The sequence below is a fragment of the Cololabis saira genome, chromosome 16, assembly GCF_033807715.1.
Source record: "Cololabis saira isolate AMF1-May2022 chromosome 16, fColSai1.1, whole genome shotgun sequence".
In the NCBI taxonomy this organism is placed as follows: Eukaryota; Metazoa; Chordata; class Actinopteri; order Beloniformes; family Belonidae; genus Cololabis; species Cololabis saira.
Window position 1 is genome coordinate 3,604,643 of NC_084602.1, and position 26,940 is coordinate 3,631,582.

At 43.9% G+C, this 26,940-nt stretch overlaps 1 protein-coding gene across 1 annotated transcript in view; it reads left to right on the forward strand.

Annotated features, from left to right (window-relative positions):
* syne2b (spectrin repeat containing, nuclear envelope 2b) overlaps positions 1 to 26,940 on the forward strand; it is a 258,903-nt gene that overhangs the window by 49,164 nt on the left and 182,799 nt on the right. Inside the window, exons 22-40 of the mRNA XM_061744277.1 lie at positions 1,092 to 3,323; positions 4,125 to 4,571; positions 5,388 to 5,522; positions 8,589 to 8,779; positions 9,561 to 9,642; positions 10,456 to 10,541; positions 10,664 to 10,784; positions 10,922 to 11,221; positions 12,950 to 13,545; positions 15,899 to 16,054; positions 17,197 to 17,347; positions 18,303 to 18,461; positions 19,323 to 19,490; positions 20,802 to 20,903; positions 21,015 to 21,215; positions 22,643 to 22,850; positions 26,016 to 26,128; positions 26,218 to 26,420; positions 26,609 to 26,707. Coding sequence (XP_061600261.1) covers positions 1,092 to 3,323; positions 4,125 to 4,571; positions 5,388 to 5,522; positions 8,589 to 8,779; positions 9,561 to 9,642; positions 10,456 to 10,541; positions 10,664 to 10,784; positions 10,922 to 11,221; positions 12,950 to 13,545; positions 15,899 to 16,054; positions 17,197 to 17,347; positions 18,303 to 18,461; positions 19,323 to 19,490; positions 20,802 to 20,903; positions 21,015 to 21,215; positions 22,643 to 22,850; positions 26,016 to 26,128; positions 26,218 to 26,420; positions 26,609 to 26,707 — 5,750 coding nt within the window. The remainder of the gene's footprint in view (positions 1 to 1,091; positions 3,324 to 4,124; positions 4,572 to 5,387; positions 5,523 to 8,588; positions 8,780 to 9,560; positions 9,643 to 10,455; positions 10,542 to 10,663; positions 10,785 to 10,921; positions 11,222 to 12,949; positions 13,546 to 15,898; positions 16,055 to 17,196; positions 17,348 to 18,302; positions 18,462 to 19,322; positions 19,491 to 20,801; positions 20,904 to 21,014; positions 21,216 to 22,642; positions 22,851 to 26,015; positions 26,129 to 26,217; positions 26,421 to 26,608; positions 26,708 to 26,940) is intronic.

Here is a 26,940-nt window from a genome sequence, read left to right on the forward strand (position 1 = left end):
GACAGCTACAAATCAAGCCAGAAATCTTGGTGTAATTATTGACTCAGACCTGAACTTCAACAGCCATCTAAAGTTTATCACTAAATCTGCACCACCTAAAAAACATTGCTAGAATTAAGGGGATTCTGTCTAAACAAGACATGGAAAAACTTATTCATGCATTCATTTTCAGTAGGTTGAATTATTGCAATGGCATCTTTACAGGCCTTAACAAGAAATCTATCAGGCAGCTGCAGCTGATCCAGAACGCTGATCCAGAGTCCTTACAAACACCAGGAAACTGGACCATATTACACCAGGAAACTAGACCACATTACACCGGTCATGAAATCACTACACTGGCTTCCAGTGAGTCAAAGGATTTAAAATCTTCCTGCTGGTCTACAAAGACCTGAATTGTCTTGGACCAAAATACATGGTTGATCTGTTAGTTCCTATGAAGCTCCCAGACCCCTGAGCTTCATCTGGATCTGTTAGTTCCTATGAAGCTCCCAGACCCCTGAGCTTCATCTGGATCTGTTAGTTCCTATGAAGCTCCCAGACCCCTGAGCTTCATCTGGATCTGTTAGTTCCTATGAAGCTCCCAGACCCCTGAGCTTCATCTGGATCTGGTTTGTTGTGGTTCCAGAACCAGAACCAAGCAAGGTTCAGCAGCGTTCAGTTATTCTGCTCCTCACCGGTGGAACAAACTTCCTGTAGACCTGAGGTCTGCTCCAACTGTAGATCCTTCAAATCAGGATGAAATAATTACTGTTTACTGAAGCGTACTCTTAAATAAATACTTACCTTCTGTACTCTACTGCCCTTACTTTTAACAACTTGTGCTTTTTATTATTTTACCTCTTTTCTTATAATTTTATTTCCTTTTATTTGTACTTATTTCTATTTCCCTTTTAATTGACTTGTTTCTGTTTAATTGTGTCTTGCTGCTTTAAATGTTGATGTAAAGCACTTTGAATTACCTTGTGTTGAATTGTGCTGTACAAATAAACTTGCCTTGCCTTGAAAAACTTGAGACTCGATGGCACAAAAAAAAAATGTAAGTATTGCAAAACATGTTTTTTCTCTCCAATGTGTGATTTGGTTTCCAGGAAGCTATTGGTATGCTAAGCAGCTTGGGTTCCAGAAGGGAGAGAAGCAGAAGCCCTCCAGGTCCAGGTCCACCATCAAAGGTCCTAATCCAGGCTAAAGCCAAGCCTCAACATCTGAGAGCATCAGACACTGGAGCGTCAGCTCAGCCGCCGCAGACACATTTACAACAATTTGATGAAACCTTTGTGCCAAAGATAGTAGTGCAGGAGTACAGAGAGGAAAAGATGGCTACCCCTCCATTGCCAAATCTCTATGCAGAAGCTGTGATGCAGACCAGTACCGAGTCAACACCACAGGAAAGATCACAGGCGTGGCCATTTACCGTGTCTCAAAAACAAGAGGAGACTCAAGTGCAAGATCTTGTATCACAAGAACAGCAAGAGGGACTTAACAGACAGATCGAGAGGGGAGCAGAAAAGCAAGAGCAGCAAAAGTTCAAGCATCAGCAACTACAGGAAGAGCGAGAGTTGATGCCGACACAAGTGCAACCAGTCCAGCTCAAGAAAGAACAAGAACAGCAACGGGCAGAGAAGCATGAGAGAGAAGTGTGGGAATCTAGAGTACAGCAGCAAGCAGTTACCAATGTACAAGTAAAAACAGAAGTTAAACAGATAACAGAGCACCACGAGCAGACCTCACATCAACAGCCACCTGCAAAGAAAATGGCTCTCAGTTCACAGGATCTCCAAAGCAGAAAGATCCAGGCCATGAAGAACCGGCCCTGGCTTCAGAAAACGGCTTTAGGGGAACAGAAAACCACACCTGCAAAACCAAGTTCTTCTCAGGATACAGTTAAGACTAAAAAGATCCAACCACAGTCAAACAAACAAACTACAAAAAGTACTCAGGTTTCTGCGCAGCTTGCATCAAGTACCAGAGCTAACCCTGAGGTACAAGGCAAAGTGACTAAGCCGATGCAACATAAGCAAAAAGAACAGCAAAAACCAACGCACTATTCTCAAAATCTAGACCAGCAGAAGCAAAAAACCCAACCCCAACAACAAAAGCAGCAGCAAAAAGAAGTGAAAAAACAAAAACCACACTTGGATGTTAAACAAGCACAGCCAGATTCAGACACCAAGACTAAATCCCAGACTGTGCCTCAAACTCAGCTTAACACACAAACAAAGGTTTCAAATCTGTCGCAACCTAAAACTGTGTCTAAGCTTCAGTCAGCAGTCCAACCACGAACACAGCCCACAAGTGAGTCAAGCTTGTCTACAGATAACCAACAGCCACCAACACCTCAGTCACATACATTAATTCCTGCACAGCCCCATGGCCCGGTGAAAGCACAATCACTGACTCAGACTCAAAGCCAGGCCCAGCATCAGACCCAGTCCCAATCATGTGCTCCAGCTGGACCTCAGCCGCCTCTGCAACAGCAACCTTTTGCCCATGGGCCAGCTGTTCAGACATGGGCTCCCATCAGAGCCTCCTCTCCTATGCAGACGACCCCTTCTTCGCATATCCAGCCTCCTTTGCCTTCCCAGTTTCAACTTCGTGGTCATGCACAGTCTTGGGCCCCCGTCAGGCCGCCTTCTCCTAAGCCACCATCACATGCTCAGCCTGAGGCTTCTGGTCAGACCATACACTTTAGTCAAACCCAGACTCCACCAATAGTTGAATCTCAAATGTATCCTCAGTCCAGGGTCCAACATCCAGCACAGTCTCAGCAAGTTCAAACTCGTACTATGAGTTATGGTCAAACTCATGCTCCGACCACGGCTCCGGTTCAAACCCAAGTTCAACGGCCATCTCATCCTCATTTTATCAAAGATCCTGTGACTCAGTCTTCTACTCATGCGGAAACACCAGTTCCTCAGCAAGGGCTTCCTTCTCGTGGCCACATGCAGGCTTGGACTCCAGTTCCGGTGCCACCACCAATGTCTGTTCAGCATCCCCAGGCTGCAGCTCAACCTCAGCTTCATGCACAATACTACTCTCAGTCTCAGATTTCATCCCAGCAGTGGTTCGAGAAACAAGAGCCAAAACATCCACCCTTTCCCCAGCAGGGGCTTCCTATCCCCCCACCATACCCCCAGCCAATGCATACAACTCCACACGCTCAGAGCTATGCAACCGCTCAAGCCTTACCACAGTGGGCTCAGCAGGGGCCTCAGATCGGCATCCATGAGTACTCTCCTACGGGGCCACCATATGCTCAGCCTCATATGCGTCCACAAACACCCACCCAACCCTGGGCTCAAACACAACTCCAGCAAAGCCAAGTTCAGTCTCATACCTCTGTTCAAACCTCGCCACAGCTACAGGGCCAGCCTTATCACCTTCCTCCATCGCAGCAATATTTATTCGTTCAGCATCAACCCCAAACCCAGCATCATCCTCAGCCTCAAATGCAGACAAGGATACCTCTCCAATCACAGTTACCACACCAGGTTCCTCCTCAGCCTTCTCCACAGGCCGAACTTCAAACTCTGCAGGCCCAAACACATATCTGGACACAGCCATTGACACAAGCCATGCCCCATGCTGACACTCTCCATCCTCAGTTTAACTTTCCACTCCAGCAGCCCACTCTAGAGTCCCAACAGGCCAATGTCCCATTGCAACCAATGATTCAGTCACAAACGCAGCTTCATGGTGAATCACCTCTACATTTAAAACCTCTGACCCAGTTAGCACCACAAGCAGAATTTGAATTGAAAGCTAAACCAAAGGTTCAGTCATCAAGCCAAGCTAGGACTGAATCCTTTCCGCCATATGGGACTCAGTTCCACTTGTCAGGACAACACATGACACCATCACCAGCAACACCTCAGGTAGAACCACCTTCATCAGAGGACAAGGTGCCGGACCAAACTGAATCACAACCAGCAGGTCTGTCTCAAACTCAATCCCAAGGTCAGTTACCAGCTCAAGTCAGGGTTGAGTCACTTACACAGCTTAAGCCCGAACCCCAAGCGCCCGAACAACCTATGATTCTGTCAGCATCAAACTCAGAGGCTGAATCAACACTGCAAACAAATGTACAGACTGAGAGTACATCACAACCCGCTGCTCAATCTCAGCCCACCGCTCATTCACCCACTCAACCCCAGGCCCAGTCGGTGGCATTACCCAAACCCCAGGCACCATTACCACAACAAATGCAGATTCACTCACCACCACTACCCAAGACTCAATCACCGCCACAAGCTCGACCTCAGACTCTTCCCCAGGTAAAATCTGACACCCCATCTGCTCCGGAGGCCAAACCTCCTCCAGCCGAGACCACTCCGCCGTCCCAGGGCACTGTGCCACCTCAGATCCAGGCAGAGTCATTGGACCTCTCCATCAAGCCTCCTGTTCTGTCCCAAGCATCTCCCCAGGCCTACACAGAAGCCTACAAAGAGGCCCAGGCACTGGCCCGGATTGGATTTGAGGAGGCCAAGCATTGCCTCCAGGCACACATCATGGAACTAATCACAGCCTTTAAAGACAAAAGCTTGTCTGCAGAGCAAACATCAGTTCAAGAGGTAAATTGTGCAACTCATAATGACTACCATATTTAACACAGTGAGTGTCTCTGCCGGATCAAATAGATCCAATTATTTTTTAATTATCCTGTTAAATCTCCCATAAATTAAAATTCCCTGCCTTGCCAGTGAGCAGTGCTTTTTTGTAGTTTTAAACTCTCACTGATTAATCTGTATAAACACCCACAGCAGTCCATATCAATTTAAGTACTAGTGTTTTATCTATTTAGTACAGGGGTCGGCAACCCGCGGCTCCTGGGGCTTTTTCAAAAATGTTTGACCTTTTTTTCTTCTTTTTCTTCCTTTTTCCTTTCCTTTTTAATCTCGACATTTCGACTTTTTTCTCGACATTTCGACTTTTTATCAACATTTCAACTTTTTTCACGAAATTTTGACTTTTTCCTCGACATTTCGACTTTTTTCTCGACATTTTGACTTTTTTTCTCGTCATTTCGACTTTTTTCTCAAGATTGTACTTCAACATTAATCTTGACATTTCAACTTTTTTCTCGAAGCACATAATGAAAAAACTTTCCCCAGTTCTAACTAATATAGAAACATGCAGCATGTGTTGTCTTCATTCTAAGGCTTATACAAGACTTTTCATTTTTTGCGTGTGTTGGTTGTTTTTGGTGTTTTTGGTCCAATACGGCTCTTTCAACATTTTTGGTTGCCGACCCCTGATTTAGTAGAGCCACATGGGGATAGATATATTTGATGTAACACTTACCAGATTTGACTCACTACTTTAGCTCTTTGCCTGATGAATTGATTTGTGCTGAGTCATGCAGCAGCTACGCTTGCCTTTGTCTCTAGGAGGGTGTGAAAACTCTGGACCCAGACATGCTGGAGGAGTTCCTGAGGGCGGCTGGAGGCATGGAGGCCTTCTGCACCCCCCCACAGCTCCGAGACATGGAGTTCTTCACTCAGTCTGTCAGGACGCAGTGGGAGGTACGATACAAGTTAAACTCCTGTGTAGGGTCGCCACCTTTCACAAATACAAATAAGGGACACCCCGATTTCAGCAGCGCAGGAGCCAAAAAAAAGGGACATCCCTAAAACTTCTAAACTGCATAGAAATGTATTTATTTTATATGAAGAAAATAAAATGCTTTGCTTTAAAGTTTAAAGTGCTTTAATAGCATTGAACTTGCATGACTGTACAGACAGCCATCCATACTAGCAAATATGAAATATCCTCCTATGCTATTAAATTATATTATTATTATGCTATATATGTAAGTCCACATCAGCCAAGATGTAGAATATATACTACAGGTGAAGAATATGGTGTAAAAGTTAATTTATTTCAATAATTCAACTTAAAAGGTGAAACTAATACATGTACATTACATAGTCTTATTACAGGCAAAGCAAGATATGTTAAGCCTTTATTTGTTATAATTTTGATGATTGAATTGTTTATTGATTTCATAATATATTTTAATTTTTTGAGATTTTTTATTTGGGGTTTTCATAAACTCTGAGTCATAATCACCAAAATTATAACAAATAAAGGCTTGAAATATCTCACTTTGCATGTAGTGGGAAATAATATATTTGTTTCACCTTAAGTTGAATTTACTACGAATGAAGTTTTGCAATATATTCAAATTTTGCGACCTTCACCTGTATATTATGACACAAATAAGAGCATAATATGTGTCTGTATTGGTTCAATACGGAACGCAACTTTTAATTCCCGATTACCGAACAATTCCGTATTTCAAGGGACGGGTGGCGGCCCTACTCCTGTGGGACATGTGAAGCAACGTATGGATTTTTCTTGTAATTATTAGACAATCACACATTTTTGGCTTTTCACTTTGTTCCTTGGGGACAAACAACTGAACATATTATCATGCTTGAATCTTTCAACCGTAAATGCACCAAACTAATAATTATCTGCTTTATCCAGCTGTTTTTATGACTCGTAATAAAACTCCAACTCATAAATCAGTCATATGGTGCACCCATTTTGCACAGTACCATGTTCTCTCACGTAACGTGTTCTTCTGACTTCATTTCATGTCATATCCCAGGCTGTGGGAGCTCAGATCGCTGACTTTTTGCAGCAACTACAGTTTGAAATAGCAAGGAAAGAATTGAATAGAGTAGCCCTGCAGTGTGAGATGTACTTAAGCCTCTGCCTTAACAACCAAACGCAGGTAGTAAAGTCACTGGGGTTTAATTCTTTGGAGGTGTTCTTTGCAGGCTTTGTTCACCTGCTTTCACGACTCTTCCTTTCTTCGTTTTGTTTGCCTGGAATTTGGTGAATGCAATATTTTATTCTGGGTTTTAAAAGAGTGTTGTTTTTGTAGGTGTGTGTCTAAAAAGTAATCCAACTCTATCTTAAATATGGGCCAGAAAACAAAAAAAGCAAAAACACCACTGACTAGACAAAATGATATCATCAATGTGATCAGAGGGATAACACAAAGGATATAAACAATTAAAAACAGCATTCTTTTAGTTTGGAACCACAGGGATGTTGGTTGCTCCTTTGTGGAGGTTGGCTTGTTTGTTGCTTTATGTCCTTCAAATGCCAGAAGAGAAAACTTTTTTGAGATTAAGCTTAGATTCTAAGAGCAGACCAAGTTCAAAGTGCAAAAGTGTGCAAAAATATTTTTGTTTTGAATAAGGCTAAGTTTGTGTTAAATCATACAGTAATGAGAATTTTATATTGTTCATTAATTTGCCTTATTTAACTTATTGTGTTGCAGTCTGGGGCAACACATATCCAACTAATATGAATCCTTTATTTTTACTACAGAAAAGAGCACTTAGAGTTATTTACAATACGCATTACAGAGAACACACCAACAGATTATTTATTGAATCAAGATTAACTGAAACTCCATGATTTGGTTAAGTTACAGACACTCACAATCATGTAACAGCTAAACGTAAAGCATTACCAGAAAACTTACAATACATGTTTACTTTCAGTTCAAATAATGAAGATAGTCTACAGAAAAGGATGCTCTTTGCAGGCTTCACAGCGGCTAAGAAAGCTATAGTGAAACACTGGTTTGAACATGATCTGCACTTAGCCGCTTTCTGGCTGGGGGCGCTGCGGAACATTGTAAACTTGGAGCTCACAACAGCACGTTTGAACCGGGCTCAGCCCAAAACAGTTCAGGCATGGAGAACAATGGCTATGGGACTGTTGCCGCTATAGTAGTAGGGAGTGGCAGGCTGCCAGCCTGGATTCTTGGTATGCACTCCATATCGTTGTCCGTGGACCCCCCCCCCCAACCCCCCCCCCCCCCCCCCCCCCCCCCTTCTTTATTTTTTATTTTTTATTTTCTTACGTCATTTAGTTGTGTTTATGTACTGGTACTGCTGTTGCATACTGTGGTTGTGATTTGTTGTACTGTGAGTACGAGATAAATAAAGAAAAATTTTGATCACAAAAAAAAAAAAATAATGAAGATAGTCGTAGAAAATTAAATTTTAAACATCTATTTGCCTGAACAAGCAGATGAGTGTTTCTGTTGTTGGAATTAAGTTATGGAATTCATTACATTATGATTTAAAGGGCTGTATAGACATATTTCAGTTTAAAAAGAAATTTAAAGAGAAAAAAATAGCAATGTATGGATGAAATGGTTAAAATTTTTAATATATGTGTATGGAGACAGACAATCTATCTTTGATTTTTTTTGTTTTTCTTTCTTTGTGATATTAACTAAGTAATTGTGCAGACCGTCTGTTATTATTATTCAATGTTGTTTTGGAGGGGCAGGAAGAATAAGATTTTCTTCTTCCTGCTCCTTTCTGGTTATGGAATATGCTTTTGATTGTGTTGTCATTTTACTTGTTTGTTTTTTTTGTTTGCAGATTTCCATGATCGGAATAAATAAAAATGAAAATGAAAGTGAAACCCAAATGCTGGATATTGTGCCATGAAGCTAAAAAACAAAGAAAATGCTCAAATAAACCAGGGTTTTCAGAGTTAGAGGGGATTCAAGTGATGACATTATCACTTACTGTTTTCCCTCTGTTGACGTTCAGCAGGCTTGCATCTCAGCTGACTTTGCCGAGGCGGGCCAGCACTTGGAGGCGTTGAAAGAGTTGTGTGACACCCTGAGCCCCGAGGACGCCCACCGCCTGGCCCGCACCCAGCTCACGGAGTGTGAAAATAGACTGGCCGCCATCCAGCGTCAGTTCAGCGGAGAGCAAGACATGCCGCGTCCTGAAACCACGTGAGACATGACAGGCAGTGACATGCCGACTTTTAATAGTTAGTTGTCTTTAAATAGTTGTATTTTATTGTGCTTCATTTATGGAGAAAAATCAGGAAAGTACTGATTTTATTGAATGTTGAATTTAAAGTACGTAGCAGATTTTTTGCAGGAATAAAAAGTCTGAATGTGATGTTTGATAGTCTCTTATGAGTGTAGATCAGGGGTCGGCAACCCAAAATGTTTTAGAGCCATATTGGACCAAAAACACAAAAAACAAATATGTCTGGAGCCGCAAAAAATGAAAAGTCTCGTATAAGCCTTAGAATGAAGGCAACACATGCTGCATGTTTCTATATTAGTTATAACTGGGGGGAGATTATTTTTTTCATTATGCACTTCGGGAAAAAAGTCGAAATGTCGAGAAAAAAGACGAAATTTCTTAAAAAAAGTCGAAATGTCAAGATTAATGTTGAAGTACAATCTTGAGAAAAAAGTCGAAATTTCGAGAAAAAAGTCGAAATGTTGAGATTAAAAAGGAAAGGAAAAAGTAAGAAAAAAAGAGAAAAAAAGGAAAAAAGAAGAAGGAAAAAAGAAAAAAAAAGAAGAAAAAAGAGGAAAAAAGGGAAAAAAAAAGGTCAAATATTTTTGAAAAAGCTCCAGGAGCCACTAGGGCGGTGCTAAAGAGCCATATGCGGCTCTAGAGCCCCGGGTTGCCGACCCCTGCTCTAGAATCTTATGTAGAAGCATTTGAACTCAAAAGAGAAATTCAGAAAGATTCATCATTGTTTCCACTTTATAGGATTCATTATACTTTCACTGAGGACCTGGCTATGCAAAAGGAAGCAAAAATACCAAGGGACACACCTGAGGTTTACGCTGAGGTACAGTAAGAGTCACAAGTATTGAAAACCACGCTTGTCCTAGGCTGACAGCTCTTATGGCGCTTTTCCACTAGTACCTACTCAGCGCGACTCGCCTCGCCCTCATTTCTTTTCCATACCCAGATCAGACTCTGACGTATTTGATTGTGTGATCTAAACGGAGAAGACAACAACACTAAAGATGTAGAACCTGGAGGAGATGATAGATGTGCTGCTGGTTCTGTGGCTTGTGTTTGATACCAAGTTAAAAAATGAGAGTGAGAGAAACTTCAAGCGGCGGCGTTTTTTTTTTTTTTTGTTAGTTTGTCTCGGCGCTGCTGAAAAGTCAGCTGGAACCGTGAGCAGCTATGAAGAGACAGAGCTCCTGGTAGATCTGGTCGTTCCTTATCACCGTCTAGATCCCTTTTTAATTCTCTCCTCAGCACCAGGTTTATGAACATCTGACCCTCAGAGTTGGATCATGAAACAGACTTTTGCTGCCATTGCCTGTTGAATAAAATCGCTGCAAGCCGCAAGTCGTTCTCGCGCTGATTCCCGCTTCCTGATTCAAACGTCTGACGGCCCCGCCCACCGACCAATCGGTGGCGTGTATTGTGATGATGTCAGATACGACTCAGCAGCTTGGAACCTCGGCAGAATAGATACAGAAAAAATACCTTCTCTGCACGCCTCCACCCGCCTCGGCCCGTAGTGGAGAAGCACAAGACGGGGGCGTGGCGAGTAGGTAGTAGTGGAAAAGTGCCAAAAGTGTCTTGACACCTTTTTTGTATTTTGGAGAGACAACCATTGCAGTAGACGTCGCTCTCGTTTCAGGCGCCCCCGGTGGCGGTGCAGGCGACTGCCGAGGAGAGGGAAAAGCAGGCGCCGGCAGAAGTCACCAAAAAGGAAGCTTTTGATAGGTAAAATAAATGTTGCAGTCGGGGTTTTTAGAAACAAGCTAATTATATTGAGGAAAATGCTGTTAATGTCATTATAATCTGCAATTCTTTCCATTTAAAAAAAAAAATCATTGACTTCATAGATATGAAAATTTTAAGAGGACCCTCCAAGCCCAACTGGCTAAAAATGAGCTGAGCTTTAAGGATGTCCCTTCTGAGTCTGTTTCACTGAAAAGTCTGCATACACGGCTCCAAGAAATACAGGTACAAGCTTGTTGATGAAAGACAGAGCATGCAATCAATCAAAACTGGAAAAAACGTAGTTAAATCTTACCTGCAGCCAACTAACACACCCCAAAAGCATGAATGAATGAATGAATGAAATCCTCTTCTTTTTTCAGTTCTTGAGGCAGGAGACAGAGTTACTATGGTCTGAATATGCGAGCCAGGTGTCCCAGTTGTCCCAGCTGGGCGAGGAGTGTTCCTGGGAGCAGGAGAGGACGGAGCTGCAGGAACAGTGGTGCAGCCAGCAGACCAACCTGCAGAGGAGGGGCAGCTCGCTGGGCGCCGCCCTCAGGCAGATCGACTCCACCGAGAACCACATGGTGGACTTCAGTGACCGTCTGGGCCGTTACCTGAGACAGCCCAAAGATATCACTGGCTTCACGCTGGCCAACACAAACATCCTGAGAGACATCAAGGTCGGCCGTCATCCGCAATTCTCTTTATTTGTGCATAGCTCAGAAAGGTTGTTGGTTCTCACAGGACCTCAGGTCCAGTTTAATGTTTGATCAAAGATTGTTGGTTCTCACTGGAACTCTGATCCAGATTGATGTCTGAATAAAGGTTGTTGGTTCTCAATGGAGACAGATCTAGTTTAATTTATAATTAAATGTTGTTTGTTCTCACTGGAACTCTGATCCAGTGTGATATCCGATCAAAGGTTGTTGGTTCTCACTGGAACTTAGATCTAGTTTAATGTCCAATTAAAGGTTGTTGGTTCTCAATGGAGACAGATCTAGTTTAATTTACAATTAAATGTTGTTGGTTTTCACTGGAACTCAGATCTGGTTTAATGTCCGATCAAAAGTTGTTGGTACTCAATGAAACTATGATCTAGTTTAATGTCTGATCAAAGGTTGTTGGTTTTCACTGGAACTCTGATCCACTTAAATGTCCAAGTAAGGGTTGTTCATTCTCACTGGAACTCTGATCCAGATGATATCCGATCAAAGGTTGTTGGTTCTCATGGGAACGCTTGTGAATTTAATGTCCAATAAAAAAGTTGTTGGTTCTCACTGGAACTCTGATTCAGTTCAATGTCTGATCAAAGGTTGTTGGTTCTAAATGGAACTTTGATCCAGTTTAAGGTCCGATCAAAGGTTGTTGGTTCTCACTGGAAGTCAGATCTAGTTTAATTGAAGACCACTATGTTGGTTTTCACTGGAACTCAGATCTGGTTCAATGTCTGATCAAAGGTTGTTGGTTCTCACGGGAATGCAGATCCAGTTTATAGTCAAAACAAAGTTTGTTGGTTCTCACTGGACTCAGATCCAGTTAAATGTCCAAGTAAGGGTTGTTCATTCTCACTGGAACTCTGATCCAGATGATATCCGATATCCGAAGGTTGTTGGTTCTCATGGGAACTCTGGTGAATTTAATGTCCAATAAAAAGTTGTTGGTTCTCACTGGAACTCTGAACCAGTTTAATGCCTGATCAAAGGTTGTTGGTTCTCACTCAAACTCAGATCCGGATTGATGTCTGAATAAAGGTTGTTGGTTCTCAATGGAAATCAGATCTAGTTTAATTTACAATTAAATGTGTTTCTTTCTCACTGGAAATCTGATCCAGTGTGATATCCGATCAAAGGTTGTTGGTTCTAACTGAAACTCAGATCCAGCTTAATGGAAGACCACTACGTTGGTTTTCACTGGAACTCATATCCAGTTTATTGTCCGATCAAAGGTTGTTGGTTCTCACAGGAACTCAGATCTACTTTAATGTACAATAAAAGGAAGTCGGTTCTCACTGGAACTCAGATCTAGTTTAATGTCCAATTAAAAGTTGTTGGGACTTAATGGAACTATGATCTAGTTTAATGTCTCAATAAAGGTTGTTGGTTCTCAATGGAACTCTGATCCAGTTTAAGGCCCAATCAAAGGTTGTGGTTCTTACTGGGACTCAGATCTGATGCAGTTGCTTCACTCTGGAGCTCTTATGAATAATAAATAAAAATACATTTTTCCCTTAGTAATCCCACGATGGGGAAATTTTATTCTCTGCATTTAACCCATTTCTAGTCAAACTAGGAGGAGTGTTCTGCCATGCAAAGGCACTGTGCCCAGGGAGCAGTAAGGGTCAAGGGCCTTGCTCCCCTTATCCACTTTAATGTCTGATCAAACCCTCATGTTTTCTTGTTTTGCTAAAGGACCTGGACGACAGCATTCAATATGAGCTGGACCAGCTGTCCCGACTGGACACTGAATCCAGTGACCTGGATCCCAGGGAATGCTTCCCTCTGAGCCGGGAGGTTGAAACTCACAAAGTAAGTCTGGATCAGCTCAGACAGCAAGTCCGGAAAAGCGAGGCAGCAGCCCGCGCCCTCGACCGATTCCTTATGTCTTTGCGCACCGTAGATGAAGACATTTCAGGGATCCAAGGTGCTCCCTGCAGTGACTCTGTCATACTACAAGACTGCCGCACCAAGCTGGCTTTGATCAGACAGAGCATCGACAGTCTGAAAGAAAAGGCCCCTCAGCTGGATCTGCTTCTGCAGGGAGCAAGGCTGAGGGTCACGAGGGACGGTGTCCCAGCGTCCTGCTTGGACATGGTCACTGCCCTGCTGAGAACGCAGGAAGAGGCTGACGTTGGCCTCGCCAGCCAGCAGAGGAGCCTTCAGAAAGAGACTCAAAGCAAATCCCTGGGCCTGAGGAAGAGAATGATCTTGGGGGAGCTCCAGAAGTTGCAGGAGAAAATTGAAAAAGAAGGCCTGAAAGAGCCCACCATCCCGGCCGTACAACACAGGTGTGTAACACGTCTTTGTGGCTTTCCAGCGTTTCTACCGATGCTGTTTAGGGATTATTCTAGCCTTGCTGGTCGATGTATCTCACAGTTAAAACTGCTAAGATCTTTTTCTTTGAGCCAACCACTATCTCCTTTCTGCTTATGTGCAACACAACTTATTTACTCTTTGCAAAGAAACCCGGAGCAGCGCCAGGCTCATTAGGGCAGAGCAGGAAAAGAGAGAACAGACAGAGAGAATGAAGAACAGAGAAAGGAGAACTGGTGGACTATAGGGATGACTGTATAAACAGTTGTAGAAAGCAGACACTGAGGTGGCCAGAGGAGGGGGGGTAGGCCAGGATGTCAGCAGGCATCTACCAGACATCAATACAGACAGGTGGAAGCAGCAGTGGGATGATCAGAGGAAGGGACTGCAGGTCAGCATGCAGCTCCTGAAGCTCTGGCCTGCAATCTTAAACAAACTAGAAAAGGAGGGGGCACACCAGCACAACAAAGTACAAGAACAATGGAGAACAATTATGGTTATGAAATACTTATACTTAAAGGGAAAGTTCGTTTTTTTACAACCTGGACCTTATTTCTGGCATTTTTTATGGTTGTATACTCACCCAGAGGTGTTTGGTGTCATTTGGAGTCCTTCTGAAGATATTAGGAGTTTTTTGCGAGCCTCTTCTCCATATAACGGTAGTGAACGGGGCACAGCGGGACACAGACGATGCAGCGTCTAAATAACACATGATTGCCGCGAAACTCTTCATTTCTTTTATGAATCACTAGATCTGCTTCCAGGACCTGTTGTAACATTGTGGCGCTGTCTATGTAATAAATAAAATAAATAAATCAGTTTGTAAACAAGACCTCTGAACTCATGACGTCATCTCTGTGCGCATCCCAGACACAGCTCCGTGTACAGCTGGAGTTCACTACTGTTAGTTTACTGTTAGTTATTTGAAACATGTCTGAATATTTGTCAAATTCTGAGGTTGTGGACGACGACTTTGAATATGATGGACGTCCTTACCGTTTTGAGCCAGAGTATACGGCTGAAGAGCTCACTGAACGGAGGACAGAGTGCGCGCACTCGCGATGACGTCATGTGTTATTTAGACGCTGCATCGTCTGTGTCCCTCTGTGCCCCAGGCGCTACCGTTATATGGAGAAGCGGCTCGCACAAAACTCCTAATATCTTCCGAAGGACTCCAAATGACACCAAACACCTCTGGGTGAGTATACAACCATAAAAAATGCCAGAAATATTTTCCAGGTTGTAAAAAACCGAACTTTCCCTTTAATAACTGAGAAACGAAAGAGAAGCAGATAAGAGAAGGAGAGGTGAGAGGCACCGCCTAGTGGATCATGTCGGTCCCCCCCTGCAGCGTAGCTAATAGCAGCATATCTACCACGAAGCTATATTTGAGACTAACTATTATAGTCTTGTTCTATAGCTGCAACTATGACTACTGACTCTAACACACTAGAGTTTACACTACCTAGAGATTTACCAACACCAGCTAGAGGTTTACTAAACACTAACTATAGGCTTTACTAAACAGACAGATTTTAAGTTTAGTTTTAAAGGTGGAGGTGGTGTCAGCCTCCTTAACCCAGATTGGAAGTTGGTTCCATAGTAGTGGCGCCTGATAGCAGAACGCCCGCCCTCCAAATCTACATTTAGATACTCTAGGAACTACGAGTAAACCTGCACTCTGAGAACGGAGAGCTCTGTTAGGAATGTGAGGTACTATTATGTCTTACAAATATCGCAGAGTTAGGCCATTTTGGGCGTTATATGTAATAAAATTTTGAATTGGATTCTGAATTTTACAGGTAGCCAATGGAGCGACGCTAACACTGGAGAGACGTGGTCTCTCCTGCTGATTCCTGTCAGCACTCGTGCTGCTGCATTTTTGATCAGCTGGAGCCTATTCAGCAAATTACTTGGACATCCTGCTAATAACACATTACAGTAATCTAGCCTAGGGGGAGTGTCTAATAATATTGGCCAGATTTCTAGAAATAAGAGCTGCACCATCCCAAGTGGGATGAATGCCGTCTCTTCTAATCAGACCGGGCTTTCCCCAAAACGTCTTCCAATTGTCAATAAAGGCCACGTTATTTTCTGAACACCACCTAGACTAATTAATGCCACTGAACCTGAAAAATCAATTTTAGTGCCCTTGCTCTTGTCGGAACTCATGGCAAATCTGGAGACAAGCATAGCTAACTGTTTTGGGTTATATGAGAGTGTCTACACTGCACATATTCCTATTATAATCAAACGTAGACAAAAAACATTTGAAGTATTGAAACCTGAGTTGGTGAAATGCCGTCTCAATAATCTTATATTTTTCAGGCTTCGTGCTCTGTCGGATCTGGAAGGTCAGCTGCAGAGCCAGCACTCTGAGCTCCAGAGCCTCCTGGAGCTGGAGGAGGAACAGTCGGAAGGGGAAGATCTCCGTCAGGAGGTGGAGGCGCAGTGGACAGACACCCAGAGGGCTTTCTCAGAGAGGTAGGGGGGTGCAGGAATGGGTTTGTAGCTAATGTTGGAAAAAAAAAGACAAAGACCAATGATAAATGATGAATGAAGTGGCTGAACCAAAACTAAAGTTAGCCAAACTGGGTGAGCGCCTGAATTCAATTCAATTCAATTTTATTTGTATAGCATCTAATACAACAGATGTTGTCTCTAGGATCTTTCCAGAGACCAGAACATGAACATAAACCCCCGAGAAATTATTATATAAACAATGGCAGGTAAAAACTCCCCTAGTGGGAGAAAAGCCTTAAGCCAAACAGTGGAAAGAAAAACTCCCCTTTAGGAGGGAAGAAACCTGGACCAGGACCTGGACCAGGACCTGGATCATAAGGGGGGACCCTCCTGCCGAAGGCCAGACTGGGGGGTCGGGGACGTCAGCAGCACACAGCAGGCATGTGGAAGCAGCAGCGGGATGACCGGGGGGGGATCGCAGGCAGGTGGAAGCAGCAACGGGATGACGAGAGGGGGGTGGGGACAGCAGGCAGGTGGAAGCAGCAACGGGATGACCAGAGGGGGGTGGGGACAGCAGGCAGGTGGAAGCAGCAACGGGAAGACCAGAGGGGGGTGGAGACCGCAGGCAGGTGGAAGCAGCAGCGGGATGACCAGAGGGGGGTGGGGGACCGCAGGCAGGTGGAAGCAGCAACGGGAAGACCAGAGGGGGGTGGAGACCGCAGGCAGGTGGAAGCAGCAGCGGGATGACCAGAGGGGGGTGGGGGACCGCAGGCAGGTGGAAGCAGCAACGGGATGACCAGAGGGGAGTTGGGACCGCAGGCAGGTGGAAGCAGCAATGGGATGACCAGAGGGAAGGGGGTGGGGGGGACCGCAGGTAGGTGGAAGGAGCAGCGGGATGACCAGAGGGAAGGGGGGACCGCAGGCAGGTGGAAGGAGCAGCGGGATGACCAGAGGGGGGGGGGGGGTTGCAGGCCAGCATGCAGCTCCTGAAGCTCCGGCCTGCAAACATGCACAAAAGAAAAAAAGGGGGCCAGCACAAAAAACTACAGGAACGATGGACAAAAATGATGGCTATGAGATACTTATAATAAGTAAAAATACTTATAATAAATACAATGCGCATGCTGGTCGCTAACACACCTGAGTTTTTTCCACCCCCACAGGAAGAATGAGTGCAGCTCTCTGCTGGAGCTTCTGAAGAGGTTTCAGACCTGCCGCAGTCACCTGAGCAACACCATCCAGAAAGCCGAGCAGACCATCAGTGACCAGGCTTCCTACATGGGGAAAGACAACTTACAAAGAAGTATAACAAAGGTGAGTCAAAGAGCTACAATACTTTTATATTCCGGTATAACATTTTAAAAGTATTTGAACTGTCTGTGTTCTCAGTGAGCGCCTACGCGTCCGCAGTACTGGAGTTGAGGGGGGATGAGGGGGGATGAGGGGGGATGGCATCCCCCCCTGAAATAAAAACGGTCCAAATCATCCCCCCCTGAAATAAAAACGGTCCAAATCATCCCCCCCTGAAATAAAAACGGTCCAAATCATCCCCCCTGTAAAACTTCCATCCCCCCTTTCCATCCCTTATGTCATTTCATCAATGAATGTGGTTTTACTGCTATTTCAACATTTAGAGTCATCACCAGAAAAATAACACCAGAAAAATAACTTATTTGACAATTTTCACCTGTTTCAAGTAAATTTTCACTTGAAATAAGTAGGAAAATCTGCCAGTGGGACAAGATTTATCTTCTTATTACAAGCAAAAAAAACTTGTTCCACTGGCAGATTTTTCTACTTATTTCAAGTGAAAATCTACTTGAAACAGGTGAAAATTGTTGTTTTTTCCAGTGATGAGTCTTGTTTTAAGTGTAATGAGATTTTGTTACTAAAATGAGACATTTTAACTAGAAATAAGACAAATATTCTTGTTAAGATTTTGCAGTGATCCATGTTACTTATCCTGTGAAGGACAGAGTCATATTGATAAGTTCAGAAAAGTGTTTTTTATTGTTATGTTTTGATGTATTTGATGTAAGTCCAGTGGATATTTAAAGCTTACAGAAGGCTGCATTTAACTGCTGCTATGTCATTCCTGCAGTATTTCTGCAGGTGTTTTGGTCACTGCTATTATTTGTAATATATTATATTATTTGTAATCAGCACAAATTATCTGTCCCCATATGATAAAATCCACCATCCCCCCTGATTTTCTTTTACAACTCGAGTACTGCGCGTCCGTCATATTAACAATTGTATGTCCATTCAGGTCGGTGACATTAAGGAGGAGCTGGGTGGTCTCGGCCAGCAGATGGAGGAGATGAGGGGAATCTGCAAGCAGCTCCAGTCCCAACTGAAGAAGCTCCCGGACTGCGGCGAGACGCCTTTTGAAGCTGAAGCTGACGGACTGATGGACAACTGGCTGGATGTAGGAACTGGGGTCTTTTATACTGAAGGATTCCTACAGTACTTTTGAATTTCGGAGAGAGTCATTCCTAACCCAACATTTATGAAAATATTTGTATTAATAGTCAAAGTTGGTTCAACGTATGGAAGAGTATTAGGGCCATGCAGGAGAAAAAATATTGGAGAGGGGAAGATTTTTTTTTATTGTGCACTTCGAGAAAAAAGTCGAAATGTCGAGAAAAAAGTTAAAATGTCGAGATTAATGTTGAAATACAATTTCGAGAAAAAAGTTGAAATGTCGAGAATAATGTTGAAATACAATTTAAAGAATAAAGTCAAAATTTCGTGAATAAAGTTGAAATTTTGCCATTTTTCTCAACATTTAAAATGTTTTCTCGAAATTGTTCTTTAACATTATTTTTGACATTTCGAATCTTTTCTCAACATTTTGACTTTTTTTTTTGAAATTGTACTTCAACATTAATCTCATCATTTCGACTTTTTTCTAGAAATTTTGACTTTTTTCTCAACATTAATCTCAACATTTCGACTTTTTTCTCGACATTTCAACTTTTTTCTCGAAGTGCATAATGGTAAAAAAATCTTCCTCCTCTAAAATATTATTTTTCTTTTTCTCCTGCCTGGCCCTAATACTCTTCCATATAAACGTGCCACTTGGAGTTTCCTCACAATTTTAACCCCCGCATTTATCTCAGCATCTGAATAACATTATTTCCCTGGCAGTGATACATACTGTATTGTACATTCACAGTTAAATCAGGAGACTATCACAAAAGCAACTCCTGGCTCTGGGGAGTAAAGTTAAAGAAAATAAGTGAAGATGACTACTAACATGACAGGGCTGCTTGTGGTACTTTTGCAGATAACAGAGAAGACGGATGCCTACATGGATAACCTGCGCGTGGGACTGGAGCTGTGGGAGAAGCAGCTGATGCTGGGGGAGGGCGTGGACGGCTGGGCTGCAGATAAACTGGCCCTGTTTGCAGAGAGCCACTCCTTCAACGATGAACAGCAAGTGCTTGACATGAGGGTGAGCTGCAAAGAGTGGAAGTCACTTTCAGGACACGTCCATGCATTATAGAGAGTCTGCGTTGACATCACTTCCCCACTGGACCAGCCCCCTTACTCACACTGAGTGGCAAAACATCAGCAAAAAAAGCTGCAACTAGTGGAGAAGACGGGATAAAAGCCGATTATTGGCTTAAATTAAAGGCAGTTGGACTTGACAGTGACCCGTACAGTATGGACATTAATATTTGGCACAGTTACCAAGAACCAGTGGTCCATGGACATTAATATTTGGTACAGTTACCAAGAACCAGTGGTCCATGGACATTAATATTTGGTACAGTTACCAAGAACCAGTGGTTCATGGACATTAATATTTGGTACAGTTACCCCAAGAACCAGTGGTTCATGGACATTAATATTTGGCCAAGAATCGAATTTCCTGATATTTATATGTACCGTATTTTCTGGACTATAAGCTGCACCTGTATACAAGCCGCATCCGCTCTATTTAAAAAAAAAAAGATATGCAAGTCGAGATATTTATGTTGTTAGATTAGATATTTACTACATGTACAGAAGGATTTTGAACTGTAAATGATGTACATGTTTGTACCTAAATAGATCCTTTCCTAGGTTTCCATAGCTGCACCTTTGTATAAGCCGCATGGTTGAAAACCTATGAAAAAGGTAGCGGCTTATAGTCCAGAAAATACGGTACTTAATTTCTACTCCGGGGAAATACACGAAGCAAAGCTTGAAGGCTTACAAAAGTCTTGACGCTTGGTCCGACTTCAAGGCAGGATTTGTTGGTGAAATTAAAGTGATGAGGACACCGAACTTTATGATTTGACCGTTTAACGTTAGCTACCCAAAAATCCAACATTACCTGATACAAAATGAGAACCACAAATCCACGTTTCGGTGCCTGGAATCCAGTTGTTGCTGCGAATTGCAGCAATCCATTTGTCTCTCTTAAACTTATTTTTCGTCAGTCTGTTAAACGATAAATCCGATTTCTTGCTAAATCTATGAGTACAGTCGATCGCACAACAGCTCTTTCCCATTTTAGATGTTTTCTAGTTGCTCAAACTGAAAGTTTACGCTGCCACTCAGTCTTTCTGACACTCAGTCTTTCTGACACTCAGTCTTTCTGCCACTCAATCTTTCTGACACTCAGTCTTTCTGCCACTCAGTCTTTCTGACACTCAGTCTTTCTGACACTCAGTGGGCGTAACCCGCTGTGAAGTTGCATCTGTGACATCATGCGCATTCCCTCAATTCCATTTATGAAAGAAGCATGTTGGATCATTCAGAGGTTTTTGTTTTGCAGGATGAGATCCTTGCCAACGAAGGGAATATTGCGTATTTTCACAAGAAGTCTGTGGAGATCCAGGAGATGCTGCAAAGTCAAGAGGCGCCTTTGGAGCTACAAGTAAGTGACATCACGTCTTTTTTCCATATCGTTTGTGTTTTAAAAATCCCTGTAAGAGCTGCTGCTCTAGCACACTTTTTTTTCTTCTTTCCTCCTCTCTACGATGTCGAGGTGATGGAGACCCAATTGAGGAAGAGAATAGAGCAGGTGAAGGAGTTGTTCACGGACTGCACGGACGTCTTCGAGGAGTTGATCGCTGTGAGGAAACATCTAGCTGAGAAGATAGCGGAGTGCCAGACGGCCATAGAGAACACCCAATGTTGCATCAGTGAGATCGATGCTTTGGGGCCCAACGTTGAAGCCCAGATTCAGGTACACAGCTGGGTTATGTTATGTACCGTATTTTTCTCACTATAAGGCGCACCTTCAATGAATGACGTATTTTAAAACTTTTTCCATATATAAGGTGCACCGCATTATAAGGCGCTACAGTAGAGGCTGGGGTTGCGTTATGCATCCATTAGACCAGGGGTCTCAACCCAAAATGTTGAAAGAGCTATATTGGACCAAAAACACAAAAAACAAATATGTCTGGAGCCACAAAAAATGAAGTCTTGTATAAGCCTTAGAATGAAGACAACACGTGCTGCATGTTTCTATATTAGTTATAATTGGGGGAAGATTTTTTAAACATTATGCACTTCGCGAAAAAAGTTGAAATGTCGAGAAAAAAGTCGAAATTTCGAGAAAAAAAATTTGAAATGTCGAGATTAATGTTTAAGTACAATTTCAAAAAAAGTCAAAATGTCGAGAAAAAAGTCAAAATGTCGAGGAAATTGTAAATATTCGTGAAAAAAGGAAAAATTTTTAAAAAGGAAAGGAAAAGGGAAGAAAAAAGAGAGAAAAAAGAAGAAAAAAAGGAAAAAAAGAAGAAAAAAGAAGAAAAAAAGGAAATGAAGAAGAAAAAATAAGAAAAAAAGGAAAAAAGAAGAAAAGGGGGAAAAAAAGGGAAAAAAAGTAAAAAAAGAGAAAAAATTAGGAAAAAATGAAAAAAAGAAGAAAGAAAAGAAGAAAAAAAGGAAAAAAAAAGGTAAACATTTTTGAAAAATCTCTAGGAGCCACTAGGGCGGCGCTAAAGAGCTGCATGCGGCTCTAGAGCATTTGACCAAGGGTCTCAACCCGCGGCTCTTTCATCCTTATACTGCGGCTCCGAGTGGCTTGGGAAAATAAATTACAAAAAAAAAGTGTATTTTATTTGTGTTCTTTAATATTTTAGCTCTAAATTGGAAGATTATTGTGATCTTGACATATTAGAATAAATATTTAATATAACGTTGCGAAAGCCAGTACACCCGTCAAAACGAACATTCAATGATTCCTGGGCAGATTCATTAGCATTTACCTCTGATGAGAGGGGCCTACCAGTAGGCCTAATTTGTGGAGAAAAACTGTCTAACAATAAACGGTCAAATGTCGCAAGACATTTCAACAATACACACAGAGCCTTTGCTGAAAAATATCCAGAGGGAGAAGAAAGAAAAAAAGCTGTTCCGGAACTGATGCGGAAGGCTGTTCTGACGAAAAATGACTTCAAGGAGTGGGTGAAGTTGCGGCTCAATATTGATCCATATATAAGGTGCACCAGATTATAAGGCGCATGGTCAGCTTTTGAAAAATTGAAGGCTTTTAGGTGCGCCTTATAGTGCGGAGAATACGGTACACAAGTCTTGCAAGCACAGTTTCCGGTTCATTCATTAACAGGACCCCCCCCTTTTGCTGTTCATGTCTCGCACCGCCAGGCTCTGCAGGATACTCTGGGTTCTCAGGAAGAGCAGGCCGAGGCCGTGATGAAGGAGATGGGCTTGGTGTCCAGCGTGGCCAGTCCTCGGGTGCTGGAGGAGCTGTCTGCCGACTGCGACAGAATGAAAACGTGCATCTCCCGCACCAGAGACATGATGCAGCTGAAGAAGGAGGAGCGGGACAAAGGGCTGCTCGCCGTCATCAACAGTTAGTGCTTTAGTTAGTGAGAAGGAAATACTGACTGCCTTTACATGCAGTCAATAAACCTTTTAAAACCCGAATATTGGCAATAACCCGAATTTGCACAGCCATGTAAACACCAATAACCCCTTTGAATAACCGGAATTAGCTTTTAAAAACCCAAATATGACCCCTGGGTTACTCCTTTTAAAACCCGAATATTGGGTCCTGTAAACGCCAAACGGCTCCTCAGTGGCAGGGCACCGGGGGTGGATGAGATTCGCCCTGAGTACCTCAAGTCTCTGGATGTCGTAGGGCTGTCTTGGTTGACACGCCTCTGCGACATTGCATGGAGGAAGGGGACAGTACCGCTGGGGTGGCAAACCGGGGTGGTGGTCCCTCTGTTTAAAAACGGGGACCGGAGAGTGTGTTCCAACTACAGGGGGATCACACTTCTCAGCCTCCCGGGGAAAGTCTACGCCAGGGTACTGGAGAGGAGATTACGGCCGATAGTCGAACCTCGGATTCAGGAGGAACAATGCGGTTTTCGTCCCGGTCGCGGAACACTGGACCAGCTCTATACCCTCCGCAGGGTGCTCGAGGGTTCATGGGAATTTGCCCAACCAGTCTACATGTGCTTTGTGGATCTGGAGAAGGCATTTGACCGTGTCCCTCGTGCCATTCTGTGGGGGGTCAGTGAGTATGGAGTCCGGGGCCCTCTATTAAGGGCTGTCCGGTCTCTGTATGATCGAAGCAGGAGTCTGGTTCGCATTGCCGGCAGTAAGTCAGACTTGTTCCCAGTGCATGTTGGACTCCGGCAGGGCTGCCCTTTGTCACCGGTCCTGTTCATAATTTTTATGGACAGGATTTCTAGGCGCAGCCAGGGGCCGGAGGGGATCCGGTTTGGGAACCTCAGGATTTCATCTCTGCTTTTTGCAGATGATGTTGTCCTGTTGGCTTCATCAGACCGGGACCTCCAGCATGTGCTGGGGCGGTTTGAGGCCGAGTGCGACGCGGCAGGGATGAGAATCAGCACCTCCAAGACCGAGGCCATGGTTCTCCACCGGGAAAGGGTGGCATTCCTTCTCCGGGTGGGTGGAGAAGTCCTGCCTCAGGTGGAGGAGTTCAAGTATCTCGGGATCTTGTTCACGAGTGAGGGAACGATGGAGCGTGAGATTGACAGACGGATCGGTGCAGCGTCCGCAGTAATGCGGTCGATGTACTGGACCGTCGTGGTGAAGAGAGAGCTGAGTCGAAAGGCGAAGCTCTCGATTTACCGGTCAATCTACGCACCTACCCTCACCTATGGTCATGAACTTTGGGTTGTGACCGAAAGGACAAGATCGCGGATACAAGCGGCCGAGATGAGTTTCCTCCGCAGGGTGGCTGGACGCTCCCTTAGAGATAGGGTGAGGAGTTCGGTCACCCGGGAGGAGCTCGGAGTCGAGCCGCTACTCCTTCACGTTGAGAGGAGTCAGCTGAGGTGGCTTGGGCATCTGTACCGGATGCCTCCTGGACGCCTCCCTAGGGAGGTGTTCCAGGCATGTCCCACCGGGAGGAGACCCCGGGGAAGACCCAGGACACGCTGGAGAGACTATGTCTCTCGGCTGGCCTGGGAACGCCTCGGACTCCCCCCGGAGGAGCTGGAGGAAGTGTCTGGGGTGAGGGAAGTCTGGGCATCCCTGCTGAGGCTGCTGCCCCCGCGACCCAGTACCGGAAAAGCGGGAGAAGATGACCCTGACCTGTAAACGTCAAACGGAATATCCCCATCAAACGGAACATGAATTTGTTTTCTGCTCATGCTCTGTTCACAAGGAATCCTGGTCTTTTGAGTCCAGGAAGTTCTTATAAACATGGAGAAACTCAAGACCAGGAGGAGACTAATCACTTAATAAATGTAATGAAGGATATGAACATTTCTGCATTTGTAGACGGTAGAAAGTACCGGGATAGAAGATTTACAAGAAGGTGAGAGAAAAGTTGTGCGAAGCAGCATTTGTTTTGGATTTGGATACAGGAAGAAGAAGCGGAAATGACGTCATGATGTTCTCCGTGCGTCGCTTGTTTGATCCAGATATCCCGAATGATTAATTACCATGTAAACGGAATATTCCGAATGTCTCAGTAACCGGAATATTAGCAATAACCCCAATTTTGACTGCATGTAAAAGTAGTCACTGTGGGATGGGATGATTAGCTGACAACAAAAGACTTCGGCGTAGGTTACGCCGTAGGCTCTGCGTTGGTGTAACGCGGAACCATAAATCAGCCTTCAGTGTGTCTCTGTCTGCTGTTCTGAACTTCTCTTTTGTCTCATTTTGCTGGGACGCCGGGTTCCTCCGCCGAGACACAACTTTTGCGGTATGCGTTCTTTGTTGTGTCTAAAAATGATGCGCAGTGCCCACCCAATCAGAAACGGTACAGATATTTTGTGATATTTTTTATATTTATAAAAAAATTAAATTATAAAAAAATAAAGGATCCCCATAACTTTGATTGGGTGGGCAGGACGCACGTTTGGGTGGACACAGCCCACCCCTACCCCAAAACCGGCCTCGAGTTCCAGTAACGGTCCGGCGTGAGGATTATGATCGTATAGTGTGAGCAGACGGGAGGATTATGATCGTATAGTGTGAGCAGACGGGAGGATTATGATCGTATAGTGTGAGCAGACGGAGGATTATGATCGTATAGTGTGAACAGACGGGAGGATTATGATCGTATAGTGTGAACAGACGTGAGGATTATGATCGTATAGTGTGAGCAGACGGAGGATTATGATCGTATAGTGTGAGCAGACGGAGGATTATGATCGTATAGTGTGAGCAGACGGAGGATTATGATCGTATAGTGTGAGCAGACGGAGGATTATGATCGTATAGTGTGAGCAGACGGGAGGATTATGATCGTATAGTGTGAGCAGACGGGAGGATTATGATCGTATAGTGTGAGCAGACGGGAGGATTATGATCGTATAGTGTGAGCAGACGGAGGATTATGATCGTATAGTGTGAGCAGACGGAGCATCAGAGCATCGGGTCGTTGAGTGTGAGACCATAAATCGTGGGCTGTGAACTTTTGAACTCAATGATCTAGTCGTGCAGTTTGAGATGGGGCTGAATCAAACTATTTAAAATATAGCACAGTGTATGCCCAGTTTAATGCCTATTTTTCCCGTGTCATTTTCTGCAGAAGAAAGACAGTCATTTGAGGAATGGTTCCAGGATCTGCAGGTGTCAGTCAACGAGTGCTTTGAGAGCCCTGAGAGCAGAGCAGACGTGCAGACCTCCGTGCAGAGACTCATTGTAAGATGGCCAATAAGTTGTCAAAGGTGCGTACGGTAAATGTTGGGATGACTGACACGTCTCTCTCATGTTTCTGTCACGTCCGTCAGAGTTTCTTAAAATCCGATGACATGGAGAAACGGCTGGGTGAGCTGAGAGCTCAGCTGGACCGAGGAGGAGAGGAGGTTCCTCCCCAGCAGGTGTCTGAGCTCGGGGACTGGCTGAAGGAGCAGCAGGAGGAGGTGGACTCCTTCAGAACACACTGCCACAGCAGACAGAAGCAACTGGAGTCGCTCCTCAGTGACTTGGACTGGTAACAAGCCGTTTGTTTTCCTCTACAAAAGCTCTACAAGGATCTAACAGTTACTTTGCTATGAATAAAAAAATAAGTAGGGAGATTCAAAAAAGTCAAACTACTCTAGATTGCAGTGGCACAGACTGTAAAGAGGTGGTGATTTTGATTTTAATAACATGCTTGTTTTTTGGGTTTTTCTTGTCTAGTCTGCAGAAGCAGCATGATTCCTTTCATGAGTGGCTTCAAGACAAAGAAAATCTGTCTGTGGCCTCAGGGAAACATCTTCAAGAGCTTCAGGATGAGAGGTGATGTTCAGCATGTGTGTATACATGTACAGTCCTGTGTTTTCCACACCTTCAATAAATGGCCTATTTTAAAACCCTCTTCATATATAAGGTGCACAGAATATACGGTAAGATACCGTACTATAGTGGCTGGGGTTGAGTTACGTATCTACCTGATGGAGCTGCGCTGCAGGAAATGCTGCAAAAATGCTACAGCAAATGCAAAAAAAAAAAACAAGAAGAATCCCTGAATC